We start from the raw sequence: 15,493 nt of genomic DNA, 5'->3' as shown, positions 1-15,493 counted from the left end.
TTTTTTTTTGTTTGTTTATATGGCAATACAGCATTTTGCTTATCCATTTATCTGTTAATTTCCACCTTTTGACCTTTTCTACACATTCCACTTAGCCGTTTCAGGGAATGGTAAAATCTTCTTAACACTGAATTAAACGTGGATTGGCAAGCGATTTGAGAAAACCATTTTTTTTTTTGTGATTGAGTCAAAGAATTTTGATTTATAATGAATCTAAAATTAATTTATATTCTCACAAATATATTTGAAGGTAATGATACTGGTGAAAACATTAGGCAAAATCTGATTCACTTTGAGTTCAGATTTTGTAATTTTTGTGTCTGTGCTCCCAACCGAGAAAAGTTCTCCTCAAAAGTAGCAGAGAAAGAAAAGAATTTTATTAGTAAGCATTGAACCAGAATGCGATGCGGCAGAGGCAACTTGCTAAAGATATTGCAAAGACAGAAATCATACTGCTCTGTATAGCTAAGTGGATACAACACACATTTATGTTTTCAAGGTCAAATTGCTAGCTTTCTCATATCTTTATGCCTGGAGGTAGGCTTTGCAGTTTGGAGTCAGGTGACAGCTGAAGTTAAGCCCGTCTTCTCCTAGGAACCCAGGAGACAGGGCTGTATCTTCCAACATGATACGTTTCAAAGACAGGGCTCCCAGGTCCTTGGGGGAACTTCCTGAGCTCTGAGAGTGGCAAGAGGCTTATTTAGCATTTGACCTTGTTGTCATTGTTGTTAGCTGCTGTAAAGCCACCTGGACTCATGGTGACCCCATGCACAATGGAACAAAACACTGCCTAGTCCTCCGCCATCCCCGTGACCTACCAATTGCATATCAGACCATTGTCATCCGTAGGGTTTCCATTGATTTTCTGAAGTAGATAGCCAGGCCTTTCTTCCTAGTCTGTCCTAGTCTGAAAGCTCCGTTGAAACCTGTTCAGCATCATAGCAACACACAAGCTTCCACTGACAGATGGGTGGTAGCTGCTCATGCGACGCATTGGCCTGGAATCGAACCTGGGTCTCCTGCATGGAAGGCAAGAGTTCTACCACCGTTTGATCTCACACTGTATCTATATACCTATTTCTTTTTTGTTGTTCGGAAGTAATCTTATTTGAATATGTGTTTTTGAATTGTGACATGGGTTTAGTACCATCTGCAAGAATCGAGTGCAGGTGGGTGAATCACATGGATTGCTCAGCTGTTGTTCTCTCCCCTCCCTCTGCCGTGTCCCCCAAACATTTTTATACTGATGTTATTTATTTAAAATGGAAACTGAAGAGAAGACATCTTCAGAGAAAGGAGGCTTTAAGGAGTTGCCCAGAAGAAGAAATAAATGCCCGTCTTACCTTTTTGATGGACGGGGCTGCATGGTGTGACTCTTTGGGCACCAGATGGAAGTGTTGCTTTCTCATTAGACCCGTCTCCCCCAGCCACAGGCCAGCTGCCCACTCTCACAGCTGTCCCCACATTGGCTGTCCCCTGGGGATGGCCCTGTTTACTACCACGAGCACAGACACTGGGCAGGTTGGATGAATCACTCCCCTTAGAAAAGTCAGTGTTCACCAATTATGACGGCGATTTATCAGTTAGCAAAAGAAGGGGCTTTGCAGTTAGAGGAAGATGGTTCATGTCCCTCTGGGTTTCGGCCATTCATGAGTAAGTTGAAGCCACTTGATCCATCTGGTTTTGTTTTGTCTGGCGGCAAAGCAGAGGAATTAACCATTCCACACTAAAGAGAGTAGGGCCAAGTAGGAAATTGTGTCATAGAAAAGGTAGTTGCTGGCCTCACAAATGGCTTTGATTAGGGAAAAGTAAACCAGGCAGACTTTGAGGGCAGGTAGTTTCTAAATAACCATCCCTCCTTTTGTGTTCTTCCTGCCAGTTCTGACCTTGCTTTTAACTTGGAAGGCTATATTTTTGTGTTCCTGAATGATATCTTCACAGCTGCAAATGGAGTTTATACCAAACAGAAAATGGACCCAAAGGTACCAGACCTGCCCTCTATGGCTTTTACCCTTATAATCTGGCCTCTGAAATTACATGAGAAAAGAAAACAAACTTGTAAAGTTGGCATGCAATTTAAATTACATGACAGGATCTATAGTTTACTGATTTTTAAAAATTACTTTGTCATTGTCAGTTCTTGTTACTCCTAATCTTGCAAAGTTTTGGGGTGAAATTAGATTACGAGGGCAAGGGTACTACTATTTTAGATAGAAAGTCAGAATATATAAGAAGGGTATTCTTTCTTTTGAAGGACAGTAACTTTTTTATTGCAACTGTCACCGCTATTTATTTCCAAAACTTTGCCATCACTCCAAACAGAAACGCTGTACCCATGAAGCAAAACCTCTTCATTCTCTGCTCTCTCCAGCCCCTCATAACCACTAACCACGTTGCTATCCAGTCAATTCTGACTCGTACCGACCCTGTAGGACAGAGCAAAGCTGCCCCATAGGGTTTCCAAGGTTGTAATCTTTATGGAAGCAGTCTGCCACATCTTTCTCCCAAGGGGCAGCTGGTAGGTTCAAATCACTGACCTTTCGGTTAGCAGTCGAGTGTTTAACCACTGCGCCACCAGGGCTCCTGTAACCACTGGCAGTAAATATGCTTAAAATTGAAAGTTTTTTTTTTTTTTTTACTGTAATCTTCAGTGACGAAGGGGCAGTCAGTGGTAGTGGTATTCTGAGAGCAATTCTAATTTGAGAGGCTAGAGACCTGGGTTACAGGCACGACTTTTGCCACTTACTGGCTGTCATGACTTTGGACCTTCACATCTCTAACACTCCATTTCCTCATCTTTGGAATGAGATTGTTGGAATGGATGATTTGAAAGGTCGTGCCCAGAAATAACCTTCTAGGCTTTGCCTGAAATTGCTGCCTCTCCTCATCACGAGTGCCTGGTGGGCGGTCAGCTTTCCTTCCCCCAAAAACACCCGTTGCCATGAGTCGATTCTGACTCATAGCCAGGACCTGGATTCTGTGGGGCTGTCTTCTGTCTAGAGGCCCCCAGACCTCACCCCACCCAGCTGTTACCAGAAGCCCAGGAGGATGAGCCGGACGTATGTTTCTTTGTTCCAGGGTTTTCTTTGTGTCCCGTGAGGGCTGTTTCTCTGCTCTGTTTTTATCTGCGTGGCCATTGCTTTGTCAGGATGGCCCTGTTACCAAGCCAGGTTTGCTCCCTTTTGACAATCACAATATGTCACCCTTTATTGAAAAGGGTGGAGAAGGGGTGTCGCCACTTTAATAAAAAGTCAATACAGGCAAGATTGGAAGATGAGATAGCTGGTGTTTTAAGCCTGCTACTCTTTAATGGAAACAACGGCTATTTTTAAGGAGTTCTGTTGATATTAACATTTTTAATGCCCTTATCTTGTTCCAGACATTCCATCTGGAATAACACAGCCTTTTAAAAACACAAGATGTTAGGGATGCCTGGAACCCCGGAGGCCATCCGTCTCCATCCATCTTTTCTGTAATTTTTGTGGTAAATGAAGGTTTATTCTGAAATTATAGTATGCTTGAAATGAAGCATTTTATGTCAGAGATTTCCCCCAAATATCCCAATACAGCAGTGTCTCAGTGACCAGGATGCGTATTCTAACGGTGCATAAATACGTAGCTGTGTAAATGGCCCCAGGAAATCTGATGCTTCATAGTTGTAAAACTGACTGGGGGCTTTCTTTTCTTTCCAGGAGCTGGGGAAATACGGTGTGCTTTTCTACAATGCCTGCTTTATGATTATCCCAACACTTGTTATTAGTGTCTCCACTGGGGACTTTCAACAGGTGAGCTGATGACAGTCTTCACGTTCTTACTGAGCAGTCTATTTAAATTTTAATATTTCACCTTTGGTCCTCACTGAAATAAAATGTGTAGAGGTAACTAGGGTTACTTGGAGGTTTCATGAAAGCAAAATGTTTGCTATCCCTCATAACACCTTGGGCAGGATCTCTTTGTGGTCAGGAGTCTCTAGCCACATGCGAGTTAGCTGGAAGTAGTGATAAGAACTCTGGACTTCAAATTTTTTGGAAAACAATAATAACAATCTGAGTCTGAGTCCTAGCATCCGCCTTTGCTGAGGTGATGACCCTGTGAAAGCCTCTTAGCCTAGAAAGAAATTTTGATAGTTTTTAACTGGATTTTTTATTCATTTGTCTGTCCGTCCATCCGTCCACCTATCCTCCCACCTGTGCGTTCCCTTTTATTATGGACATTTTGAAATATACACAAAGTAGAAAGAATAACTCCCATGCACCCATTACCCAGATTCAATGCTTAAGAAATTTCACCATTCTTGTTTCATCTATCCTCGTCGACCCCACTTTTTTTGGGTGGGGGGGCTTGATGTATTTTAATGCAAATCCCAGACTTCATGTCATTTTGCCTCCAAATACTCCAGGATTTACGTTTGAATTTTGCGAAGGTATTTTCAGTACTTGCTCTGTTTACCTTATCTACTCTTTGCTTGTGAGAGACAGGTAAAATAAAAAAAAATTTTTTTTTTTAATAATAAAATACTAGGCTCAGCTGGGGGGACTGGAGACCTAATCGCATACAAAGTGTGAATAATTCACCCCATTGACTTCAGCAATGGCCACCTTCAGTGTGCTGGGCCCTGCCAAGCTGGTTTCTTCAGGATGTTGCCAGCTATACCACTTCTAAGAATTTTGCCTGTGTCTAAGGGAGATATTTGAGTTCGTATGAGAAACTGGGCATGAGAGGCAAAATCCTGGCTCAGCAGACTAACGCGGGGCTGGCCAGGTGCTGACCCTTTTGCAGCTGGACGGGGTGGAGGGTCGTCAGGGGTCCTGTGCAGCCTCCGTTTACCTAAAGACGTTATGGTATTTCAGTGTTTAACAAACAGTGTGGCTGTGTTGGTTCACAGTGGTTGAAAGTTGGTCCAGTCTGTCACCCTTTCAGGGGACTGAATGAATTCGGAAGGCTGCAGTGCCTGCAAACTAGTGGGACCGACCTGAGTGGACCTAGTTGTTGGGGCTCTTGATTCTTTCCCAAAGCTACACCTTCTGTTTTATACAGTCCTGGACAGAGAATGAAAGAACAGCAGAAGGGCTTAGCAGCCACATCCCCAGGAGGGATCAAATAGCCATTGATTGGTGTGTATTTTTGTCCAAAACAACCAAGAAACACCAGTTGTGGTGAAGAGTTTCCTGATTGGGGTTAATTACGTTTGGATACTGGCGGTGTGTGACCCTGGACCTTTGCTACTGGAAGACAGAGCAAGCACCCGAAAGACACCTCTCTAGAAATAATGAGCGGCCAAGATATTTAAAAATGTTTGTTTTTATTTCCATCAACCTCAGTCGATTTTAAACCAATTTGGTGTCAGCAACATTACACAAAACAAAATGAACTCATAATGAAGTGGTCCTAGTGGCTTGTCTCATTTCATTATCACAGAAATGAGGTTTTTTTTTTTTTTTAATTATTGGGGTTTATCTGTTCTGAAATTCTGGTGCTTTATAGCTGCTTCAAATACATATTTATTCCTAGAAATAGAAATATAGAAACTCCTAGAACGCTCATTGGAGCAAAAGCATGTTTTGCCATAGGAACAGTGTTGCCCATGGTATAGTGACCAGGAACCGAACTTTAGTGCTTTCTGAGTCACACAGACTAGTTGTATCATGTTAATAATTTATAACACTGTTTCAGTAGGCATACAGCAGGTTCTCAGATCCAAATCATTGGCTTATGAACTTTTATAGCATGGTGCCTTCAGGAGTCGCCACCTGCCTGTAATAAATTATCATGGAGAATTATACTGTCTCATGTGAGAATAATAAAAGTAATAGCTAATATTTATTGAGAACTTGGAGCCCTGGTGGCACAGTGGTTAAAAGCTTGGCTGGTAACCAAAAGGTCGGCAGTTCAAATCTACCAGGCACTCCTTGGAAACCCTATGGGGGAGTTCTACGCTGTCCGGTAGGGTCAGTATGAGTTGAAATTGACTGGACGGCAAGGGGTTTGGCTTTGGTTATTGAGAACTTACTGTGTCGGCATCGTTTGAAGCAATGTTCACGCACTATCTCATTGCATTCTCACAGAGGCCCTAGAGGAGAAAGGATTATTTGTATCCCTATTTCACAAAAACAGAATCTAGGGCATAGTATTTAAATAACTTTCCAAGGATGGTAGTTGAGTGTATTTTGATTTAAACTATTGTATGACAAAGAGATGCCAAAAGACATGGGACAAACACTTACTGTAATAAGTAAGAAAAAGGCAAACATAGTGTAGAAAAAATGGACAGCTGCTAACCAAAAAGTTGACAGTTTGGATCCACCAGGTGTTCCTTGGAAACCCTGTGGGGCAGTTCTACTTTGTCTTACAGGGTCAGTATGAGTCAGAATCAACTCGAAGACAGCGGTCTTCACTGCGAACAGTGATCTACTCTGTGTTCATTGGAATCAGGGTGAACTCCTTCCAAATGATCTCTTTTAGCCATGGCTGAATCCGTTTTAGATCGTGACCCAAATACAATAACGAAGCAATTTATAGAATTAGGTATGCTAAATGCAATATAAAATTGCATTTGATATTCCAGGTTTGGTTTGATTGATGAATTGGAGCAAAATGTTAACTTCTTTTGTAGCTGGAAGGAGTAATTTGATGAGTCATTTTTCCTGGGTGACTGAGATTAGCAGAGATGGGGAGGATCAGAGATTGTGGTGAAACTTGTGTGCTTGACTCACTGCGTCAGGAACTCATTTTTGGACCTTGGACTGTACACAGTCAATATATCTCTTAGCAGGACCTTGGTTCTGTCTCTGATCTACAAAGTCGGTGATGACAGCTCCTCTTGTTAACAAATTAGGCCCTAGGAAAATACTGAGTGGGTGGACTTTCTTTAGTCATTTGAATCAGGGCAGTAAGTTCAAAGAAGCTTAGTGTATTACAGTTGTTGAATAGGGATAAATAATGGGAGTTGTTTTTTTTTTTTTTTTTACTGATTTAAAAAACCGTAAGTGCATTGTGTGCTCCTAAAATGACAAAGAGTCACACTTCAACAAACTTAGACTGGAAAAGTAAGTCTGAAGTAATAAGTACTTTACGGGTATTCATCTTTAATTATTTTCCAAGTTTTCAAATAAATATGCTACATTATTATTTTTTTTTAATGCTACCAGTACTGCCTCAGTTATTAAAGAGACAAAATAAAACTAAAGTCCACCAAAAATTAGATCAGTGAAGAATTCAAATGTTTTTATGAATATGACTGAATAGCTTTCAACGGTTTATGTGATGTCAACAATATATAGTTTTTATTTAGCGTGCATAAATATTTCCAGCTCTTTGAGCCTGTAAATGTTCTTCTGCCCTTGGTTTGATGTTTAGACTTATGTTTTTCTCTTACTGGCAATTTTATTTTAATTTCAGACTCTGACCTTGGGTGTTTTATGTAGTTTTTGTTTAGTTTTGGTTTGGTCTCTGTCTTAGCATGAACTTTCTGGCTTTAATTATCTTAGGTATTTTCTGTCTACTTGATGGGCTTGGGGCTTGCTATAAGACAAATTTATATATATTTTTTAATTTCACAAGTATTTTCTTAAAAAATGCTTAATGATAGAAACTTTCAAACACATTCAGAAGGAAAGAGAATAGTATAACTCCCCCCCCACCATGTACCCATCAATCAGTTTTTATAGTTATCAAGTGTTAAAGTGTATCTTTTTGTTAAGAGATGTAGGCAAAGTATTACAATGACAGTAACATGATAAGGGTACACTAATTGGAGAAGAGAAGTCCATTTTAATTTAACAAATCTGAAATATAAACTCAGAAATATATAAAAATATATAGATAGTTTTAAATACATAGAATTACTGAGTCTTGGCTAACAAAGTATTTACCAGACAGCGAAGGAGACTTACAGAGAATTTATATTTAATCACATTATTCAGTACGTACTTATGTATAGTCTTGAGTCACTTTCAAATCATGTTTTGGGTACAGACAAGGGACAAGTCATGAATAAAATACTCCTTTCTTTATTGTTACCTGTCATTTCAAAAAGGTTAATTTCCTTTTCTCTCTTGGGGTTTACGTTCCTGGAGAGCAGAAACTGAGTCTTATATTTCTCTGCCCACCATCTCCTCCACTCCAATTATTTGATTGCTTTGTAGATAGTAAGTAAAAGTTTGTTTCTTCCTGATACTTCCTAAGCGATGACAAGTTCTTGAAAACAATTCGTGGACTTAAGGTCTTCTTAAAGTCTTGCCAACACTACTAATTTGGTAATAAACTTTCTTCTAAGATTATTTATGAAGAGTAAACTCAATCTTGATTTTGTGACTACAGATCAGTAAAGATTCAACAACAGCCTCGACAATAATAGCTGTTATTTTGTACTTGCTACCTACAAGGTTCTAAACAATATCATTTAATCTTCCTGCCAATCTTTTGAGGAACTTTTTTGTAAAACTTGTAAAATATAACCGAGGTTCAGGGAAGAAAAGTGATTTGCCCATGGTCACACAACTGGTATTAATTAGGATTTTTAAAATTATATTTTCTGGTTGGGAAGATGGTTCCTGTAATCAAGGGCACAATTTGGTAAAACCTGTGGACTTAGAGTGCATTATTATTAATTCAACCATATTATTAATCTAATCTTTAGTTTTCTTTCTTTTTAATAATAGGCTACTGAATTCAACCAGTGGAAGAATGTTCTATTTATCATACAGTTTCTTCTTTCCTGCTTTTTGGGGTAAGACACCATAGATAAGTAGAAGCTTTGGTCTGTGGTATCTCTTAACAAGTCAAAGAAAAGTATATGTTCTGTCTACTCTGTAAAAATCTCTTCATCTGTGCTTTCCCAATTTTCTCTAGAAAGTTCCCTTGTAGCAGAGGAGTTGGCTTGGCCCCCAGAACACCTGGGAGGCCAGCCTGAAAGATGGGGAGCAAGCCGTGTTATCCATTTTATCTTTGAAATTCATACTCATGTTACGTTCTACTCCATTATGAGGTATTGCCTATTGATTTCTGGAAGTTAGTCTGAAATGAAGTCAGTGGACATATCAAGCTGAGTATTGTGTTTTTGTCTCTGTTCCAGTGCCCTAATTTTTCAAGCTCTCCACCTCATATAAACATAGGATACAAGTGACAACCATTTTCTGTAGTGGTATATGCTATATTCAGAAAAATCTCTGAGGAGAGATATCCAGCCTACTGTAATATCCAATAATTTTAGGCTTTTGTTCTTGGAGATTTCTTTAGGTATATCTTCCTGTTGACAGGCCATGTAGCTTGTTTTTTTTTTTTTATCTCCTAAAAATGTGAAAATTCATTTTCATTCATAGATAATAGATGCAACAAGTAAATAATCCAAAAGGTGCAAAAGAATACACAGGAACTTAAGCCACCCTCCCTTCCCTGCCCTCTGGCACTGCATAGGCAACCAGTGTTGGAAGTTTCTGGAGTATTCTTTCTGAGCTGGGCGCTATACCTACCCAGTCACCTGTGTCTTATGCCAGGCTGAAACTTAGAATTACTGTCTCAGAGAATTATTTACCAAAGGATTTTTTTCTGTGAAGAAAGATAATTGCCCTTATTTTTTTAACCACTAATACTACAATTTTTATAATGTGTAAATGAACTAAGAATTTTAGTCAGTTCTCAAACTTTATTTTAATTGCTCGATGTAGTAACATACAGTAAAAACATCTGTGTATATCTTCCAGTTCACTAATTCTCTCTTTAGCTGTTTCTGACTTAATATTTAACCTGTTGTTGAAGTTTTTAATTTCAGTAATTCTGTATTTTATTTGTAAAAGTTCCATTGTTTTTTTAAACATATCTGCTTACTCCTAGCATTTTCTCATAAGTGATATTTGTGACTGTACCTTATTTCTTTAAATCTTACACACATAAACCAAAATGAAACCCATTGCCGTCAAATTGATTTGGATACATAGTGACCCTATAGAATAGAGTGGAACTGCCTTGTAGGGTTTCCAATGAGTGGCTGCTGGATTTGAGCTGACGACCTTTTGCTTAGCAGCTGAGCTCTTAACCAGTGGGCCACCAGAGCTCCGTTACACACATAGTTATCCCATTTTCTATATCTGACAATTCTAATATATGCAGTTCTTCAGAAACTGTGTAGTTTGTTGTTTTGACCTACTGACATAGTGGTTCACTTTCTTGTGTGTTTGGTAACCTTTGACTCTGAGCACATTGTTTGATCTTAATTAGTCACGTGGGCTGAAATTGGGAATGTGAGAAACTTTCTTGTGGGGAGAACTTTTTTGTGTTTCTGTTGATAGCCAGGGGTAGCCACAGATTTCTTTGAGAGTCTGGGCTTAGTGTCTTACTTCCCATGTGGAATTTGTGTCAAGGCTCAGTTTCTAGATATTGTGATTCTGCAATGGCCCCCTCCTATAGTCCTGTTTTGACTATCTACTGTCTGATCCTTGCCTGGGCCTAGTTCCAGAGCTCTCTGGACCCAATTCTGCCCTTCTTAAAGGGGGATTTTTTGGGATTTCCAATGCCTCTTTCAAGACCAACAGTGTCACAAATAGTTACCCTTTCCTGGCACTCGTTCTTGAGTGGGAGGACCCCTCAGAGTACTTAGTCGTTGTTGGAAGCATACATCTCGTCAAATATTTGTAGTTTGACCAATTGTTGACTGAGAACATTTAACCTTGAAAAAATCTACTTAGTCATATTTTTTAGCCATCCTTTGTCAAAACACCTTTTATCCTTCTCTATAATTAGAAAAAAAAAATTCAACCCATAGCACACAAGCTCAGACTACCATCTTTCGTTGGCTAAGCCCGTAACTGCCTATGAACAGGAGAACAAAGGTTCACCATCTTTTCTCATTCCATTATAAACGTGATGAGATGCTGTCTTTTATTTTCATTCTTTAAAAGCGTGCACTCTATTATTTACCCATTCCATGAAGGAAATAAAGAGGTAAACCCTCGGAAGTCAGCTTTCCTTGATGAATGATGTGGAGGGAAGAGCCTGGATGTGAGTTGTTACTCCCTGGGGTTTGACCCCATCTGTGTACAACTCCATTCATTTTTTTTTTTCATTAAATAATGTGCTTTTTCTTAAATAAATACTCTCTTGACAAAATTTCTTAATACATTATTTTATCAGTAGTCACTTTGCAAAAGAAATTGTCATGATTATAAATAAATTGGTAAAAATGGTGAAATCATTAATGTTCCTAGTTTTGCCCAACTTAAGGAAGAATACTAGGTAGATCAGTTTTTTAAATGAGTCCTATGAGGACACTGCAATGATGGTGGCTTTCCAGTCGATAAGTGCCTGAACTCTGGAATCAGCTAGCCTGGGTTTGAATCCTGGCTTTGCCACTTATTAGCTCTGGGTTCTTGCCCAAGTTGCTTGACCTCTCTGACCCTCAATTTCCTTATCTTTAAAATGGGGGCAATAAACTAAAGTGCCTGCTGTCTAGAGTAGGGCTGTGTGGATTGATTGAGTTAATAGTGAAGAGCACTTAGGACAGTGCTAGACACACAGGAAATCCTCATGAAGTATCAGCTATTATTATTATTGTTAGTTCTATCTCTTGAGGTCAGCGTTTTCAGCTTGGTTGTGCTCTTTCCACCACATGTAGATTCAGCTTTACCTACAGCCCACAGTTTTAGCAGTTTTTCTTCTAACTTTACCTTAAATGGTAAACTTTGAATTCTGAAACTGCTCTGGAAGGAAACTTCTAATTTTGCCTGGTGGATTTTTCAGAATCCTACTTTCTTTGCAGTTTCTCACTCAAAAGACACTAAAATTGGGTCATTTACATCTCCACAGTGATTGAAGCCACTGCCAGCTTCTGGGCATATCCTTGTTTTTCATAATGACTGGTACCGGCCTAGGGTTAACCTGTCAGGTGCTCGTGGGGCATCTTAAGGCTAACCACACACATCCTGACCCTCAACTACAGAGGACTTGAACCCTTAGCCTCTTACTTGAAACTTGGTTTCAAGTTTGCACTTCAAACTTCCTTTTTTTTCCTCCAATCACCAAACTCCATCTCAAGATGTAAGTATACTTTAAAAAGTTATAGCACTTTAAAAAAGTATGCAAGCAATGCCAGTATTGGTGAAAGGACAGACTTTTAATTTCTTTTGCGTTGCGGGGAAGGATTCAGCTTCAGGAAATGGTACTGTATGTCATCAGGAGCTTGCATTGTAAATAAAGCATTTGTTGGAGTAAAATTGTGTCAGGAAGGTAAACGGCATTGTGGGAGCTAAGATAATTTAGTTCAAAGGTAAAATATAGGCTGGAATTAAACTTGACAAACTGGAGTTTTAGAAAGCTAACTCTACAGGTCTTTTTAATCTTGCTGAGAAATTACAGGTTTCTGTTCCTCATACCAGTGGGCTGATGCCAACTCCCCAGGCCCCTGGCATGCTGATCTGAATCTGTTTCTGCTCCAGCAGTAGGCCCTTTGGTCCCACTGGAGCAGTAATGTATTCCTGTCTCAGTCATCTAGAGCTGCTGTAACAGAAATACCCCAAGTAGATGGCTTTAACAAAGAGAAATTTATTCCCTCACAGTTTAGGAGGCTAGAAGTCTGAATTCAGGGTGCCAGCTCCAAGGAAGGCTTTCTCTCTCTATCGACTCTGGAGGAAGGTCCTTGTCAGCAATCTTCCCCTGGTCTAGGAGCTTTTCAGCACAGGAGCCCTGGGTGCAAAGGACATGCTGTGCTCTTGGTTCTTCTTTCTTGGTGGTAGGAGGTCCCTCTTCTCTCTGCTTGCTTCTCTCTTTAATATCTCAAAAAAGATTGACTCAAAATACAACCTAATCCTGTAGATTGTGTCCTGCCACATGAACATAACTGCTTCTTATCTTGCCTCATTAACATCATAGAGGTTAGGATTTACAACACAAAGCTAATTATGTCAGATCACAAAATGGAGGACAACCACACAATACTGGGAATCATGGTGTAGCCAAGTTAACATACATTTTTGGGGGACGCAATTTAATTCATAACAATTCCTTGATAAAAACCCAAAGTGCCAAATTTTCCCTACTTGTGGCATAACAAGTGTGTTAGTCTTTGAACCATTACTGATAATACCAAAGATGTAGTGTACAAGAAAAAACAATTTTCCTGTGTTGTGGATTGAATTGTGTCCCTTCAAAAGTTATGCTGAAGTCCTAACCCCACACCTGTAAGTATGATCCTGTTTGGAAATAGAAGTTTTCTTTTGTTATGTAAATGATGTCATACCGAAGTAGGGTGGGACCTAAACCTAATCCCTTCCGAGTGGTGTCTTATAGAAAGAGCAGAATAGACACAGAGACATACGGCTGAAGCATCTACAGGCCAAGGATCCCAGCAGCTACTAGGAGTTGAAAGAGAGAAGTGCTGATGCCCTGAATTAGAATTTCCATCCTCCTGACCTGTGAGAAAATAAATTCCTGTTCTTTAAAGCTACTCATTTGTGCTATTTTGTCATGTTGGCCGGGGGAACTGAGACATGCTGTTTGCTTGGGCACATAAGTGGCAGAACCTTTAAAGAGTTCTGTCTTCTCCCAACACGCCAAATCTTAGAGTGAAACTAGTGCTCCAGAAGGGTGGAGTGTGTTTATCCCGTGACTTCCTGTGTCCCTGGCACACCACTGGGCCCTGGGGGATAGGAGTTAATTCTTACCAGAGACGGGGAGAACGAGATTACCTGAAATTCTTTGAAATCTGGAATTATAGTGCTCGAGTATTGTATTCATTTCCCAGGGCTGCCATAACAACGTTCTACAAACCGAGTGACTTAAAACAACAGAAATTTATTTTCTTACAATTCGGCTAGAATTCAAGGCATCAGCAAGGCTGTGTTCTCTCTGAAAGCTCTAGGAGAAGATGCTTCCTTGTCTCTACCTTTCTTTTCTCTTGCAAGCTTCTAGCGGTTTCTGGAGATCCTTGGCATTCACTGGCTTGTAGCTGCTTCACTCCAATATCTGCCTCTGGCTTCAAATGGCTGTCTTCTTGCTGTGTCTCTTCTCCTTTTTTGTAAGGATACCACTCATGTAGGATTAGGCCTCACTCTATGCCAGTGTGACCTGTGTTGATAACATCTGCAAAGACCCTCTTTCCAAACAAGGTCATGTTCACAGGCACTGGGGGTTACGATATCAACATATCTTTTTAGGGGACACAATTCAACCTATAACAGGTGCCACGGTGGTCAGTGGAAGGAGTGGAAAAGTGGTGCTTTGTTATTTGAATATTTCTGTTGAATTTCTAACATGCTGCTACATGGAGTGACAGTCAGCAACACATTGCAAACTAGATCACTTGAGTTTTGTTTGTGGCTACCACGAGCGTGCCTTGTAAAGTTGGGTAAGTTCGTTATTTCTGTGCCATTTTTAGAAACAGGAAGAAACCTTTGAGCAGGGGTTCTGGTCCAGGAGTTTCCACCTGGGCATCTCTACTCCAGGGGGAGCCTATAAGCCAAATATGTACCAGACATCTGTTGTCTGAATACATGTGTAACAAATATGTGTGCTATTATCTTTCTGATATATATAGATGATATTAGGATTTAAAAAATGCAGACTGGCAAAAAGCTACTAAGAATTCAGCAATGCTTTTAAATAATTATGCCTTTTATTGATCCGCTGACACTAAAATGGAAACTTGTCATGTTGAGGTTGACATTTTAGGTGTTGAAAATGGTGGTGTTTCCTTCTTACTGTTATTTTAACTCAGAGCCTCAGCCTTAGCTACAGCACTGTATAGGCACCTATTTGTATACAGAAATAGATTACCAGCACCAGTTGTGTTCAAGTGGACTCTGACTCATGGCAACCGTTGCATTCAGGGTAGAACTGTGTTCCACAGGGTTTTCAATGGCTGTGCTCTTTTGGAAGTAGATTGCCAGGCCTTTCTTCTGAGGTGCCTCTGGGTGGACTTGAACCATCAACCTCTTGGTTAGTAGCCCAACACTTAACCATTAGTGCCACTCAGGGACTCCAGAAACAGATTATATCTCTCTTTTTTAATTTTTTTAAACATCCGGTACTTTAATCCGGAAACCCTGGTGGTGTAGTGGTTATGTGCTAGGGCTGCTAACCAAAGGGTCGGCAGTTCGAATCGGCCAGGCGCCCCTTGGAAACTCTAAGGGGCAGTTCTACTCTGTCCTGTAGAGTCGCTATGAGTCGGAGTCGACTCCAGGGCAGTGGGGTTTTTTTGGGTACTTTGAATCTCTACTTCAGTGAAAATGAGGGAAACCCTCCATGAGATGGATTGACACAATAGTTGCAACAATGGGCTCAAAAGCACCAACAATTGTGAAGATGGTGCCAGACCAGGCAATGTTTTGTCCTATTGTACTTGAGGTTCACCATCAGTCGGAGCTATCTCAAGGGCAACTTTGTGCCTAGTGGTTTTGTATTCACCTCTTAAAAAAAAAAAAAAAAAAGTTTTTTTTTTTCTTAGTGGTTATACTAAGAAGTGCAGCCTTTCTATTTAGACTGTTAACTAAAGAGGACTGAACGC

At 40.1% G+C, this 15,493-nt stretch overlaps 1 protein-coding gene across 4 annotated transcripts in view; it reads left to right on the top strand.

Moving 5' to 3' along the window:
- Positions 1 to 15,493, top strand: part of SLC35D2 (solute carrier family 35 member D2) — an 82,597-nt gene that overhangs the window by 56,138 nt on the left and 10,966 nt on the right. For all 4 annotated transcript variants that reach the window (XM_049894907.1, XM_049894906.1, XM_049894909.1 and 1 more), the window contains 3 exons: positions 1,880 to 1,982; positions 3,693 to 3,785; positions 8,661 to 8,728. In XM_049894907.1, the coding sequence (XP_049750864.1) occupies positions 1,880 to 1,982; positions 3,693 to 3,785; positions 8,661 to 8,728 (264 nt within the window). The remainder of the gene's footprint in view (positions 1 to 1,879; positions 1,983 to 3,692; positions 3,786 to 8,660; positions 8,729 to 15,493) is intronic.

The sequence above is a fragment of the Elephas maximus genome, chromosome 9, assembly GCF_024166365.1.
Source record: "Elephas maximus indicus isolate mEleMax1 chromosome 9, mEleMax1 primary haplotype, whole genome shotgun sequence".
NCBI classification, from domain to species: Eukaryota; Metazoa; Chordata; class Mammalia; order Proboscidea; family Elephantidae; genus Elephas; species Elephas maximus.
The sequence above is the reverse complement of the archived record's forward strand: the minus strand, read 5'-3'. Positions and strand labels throughout refer to the sequence as shown.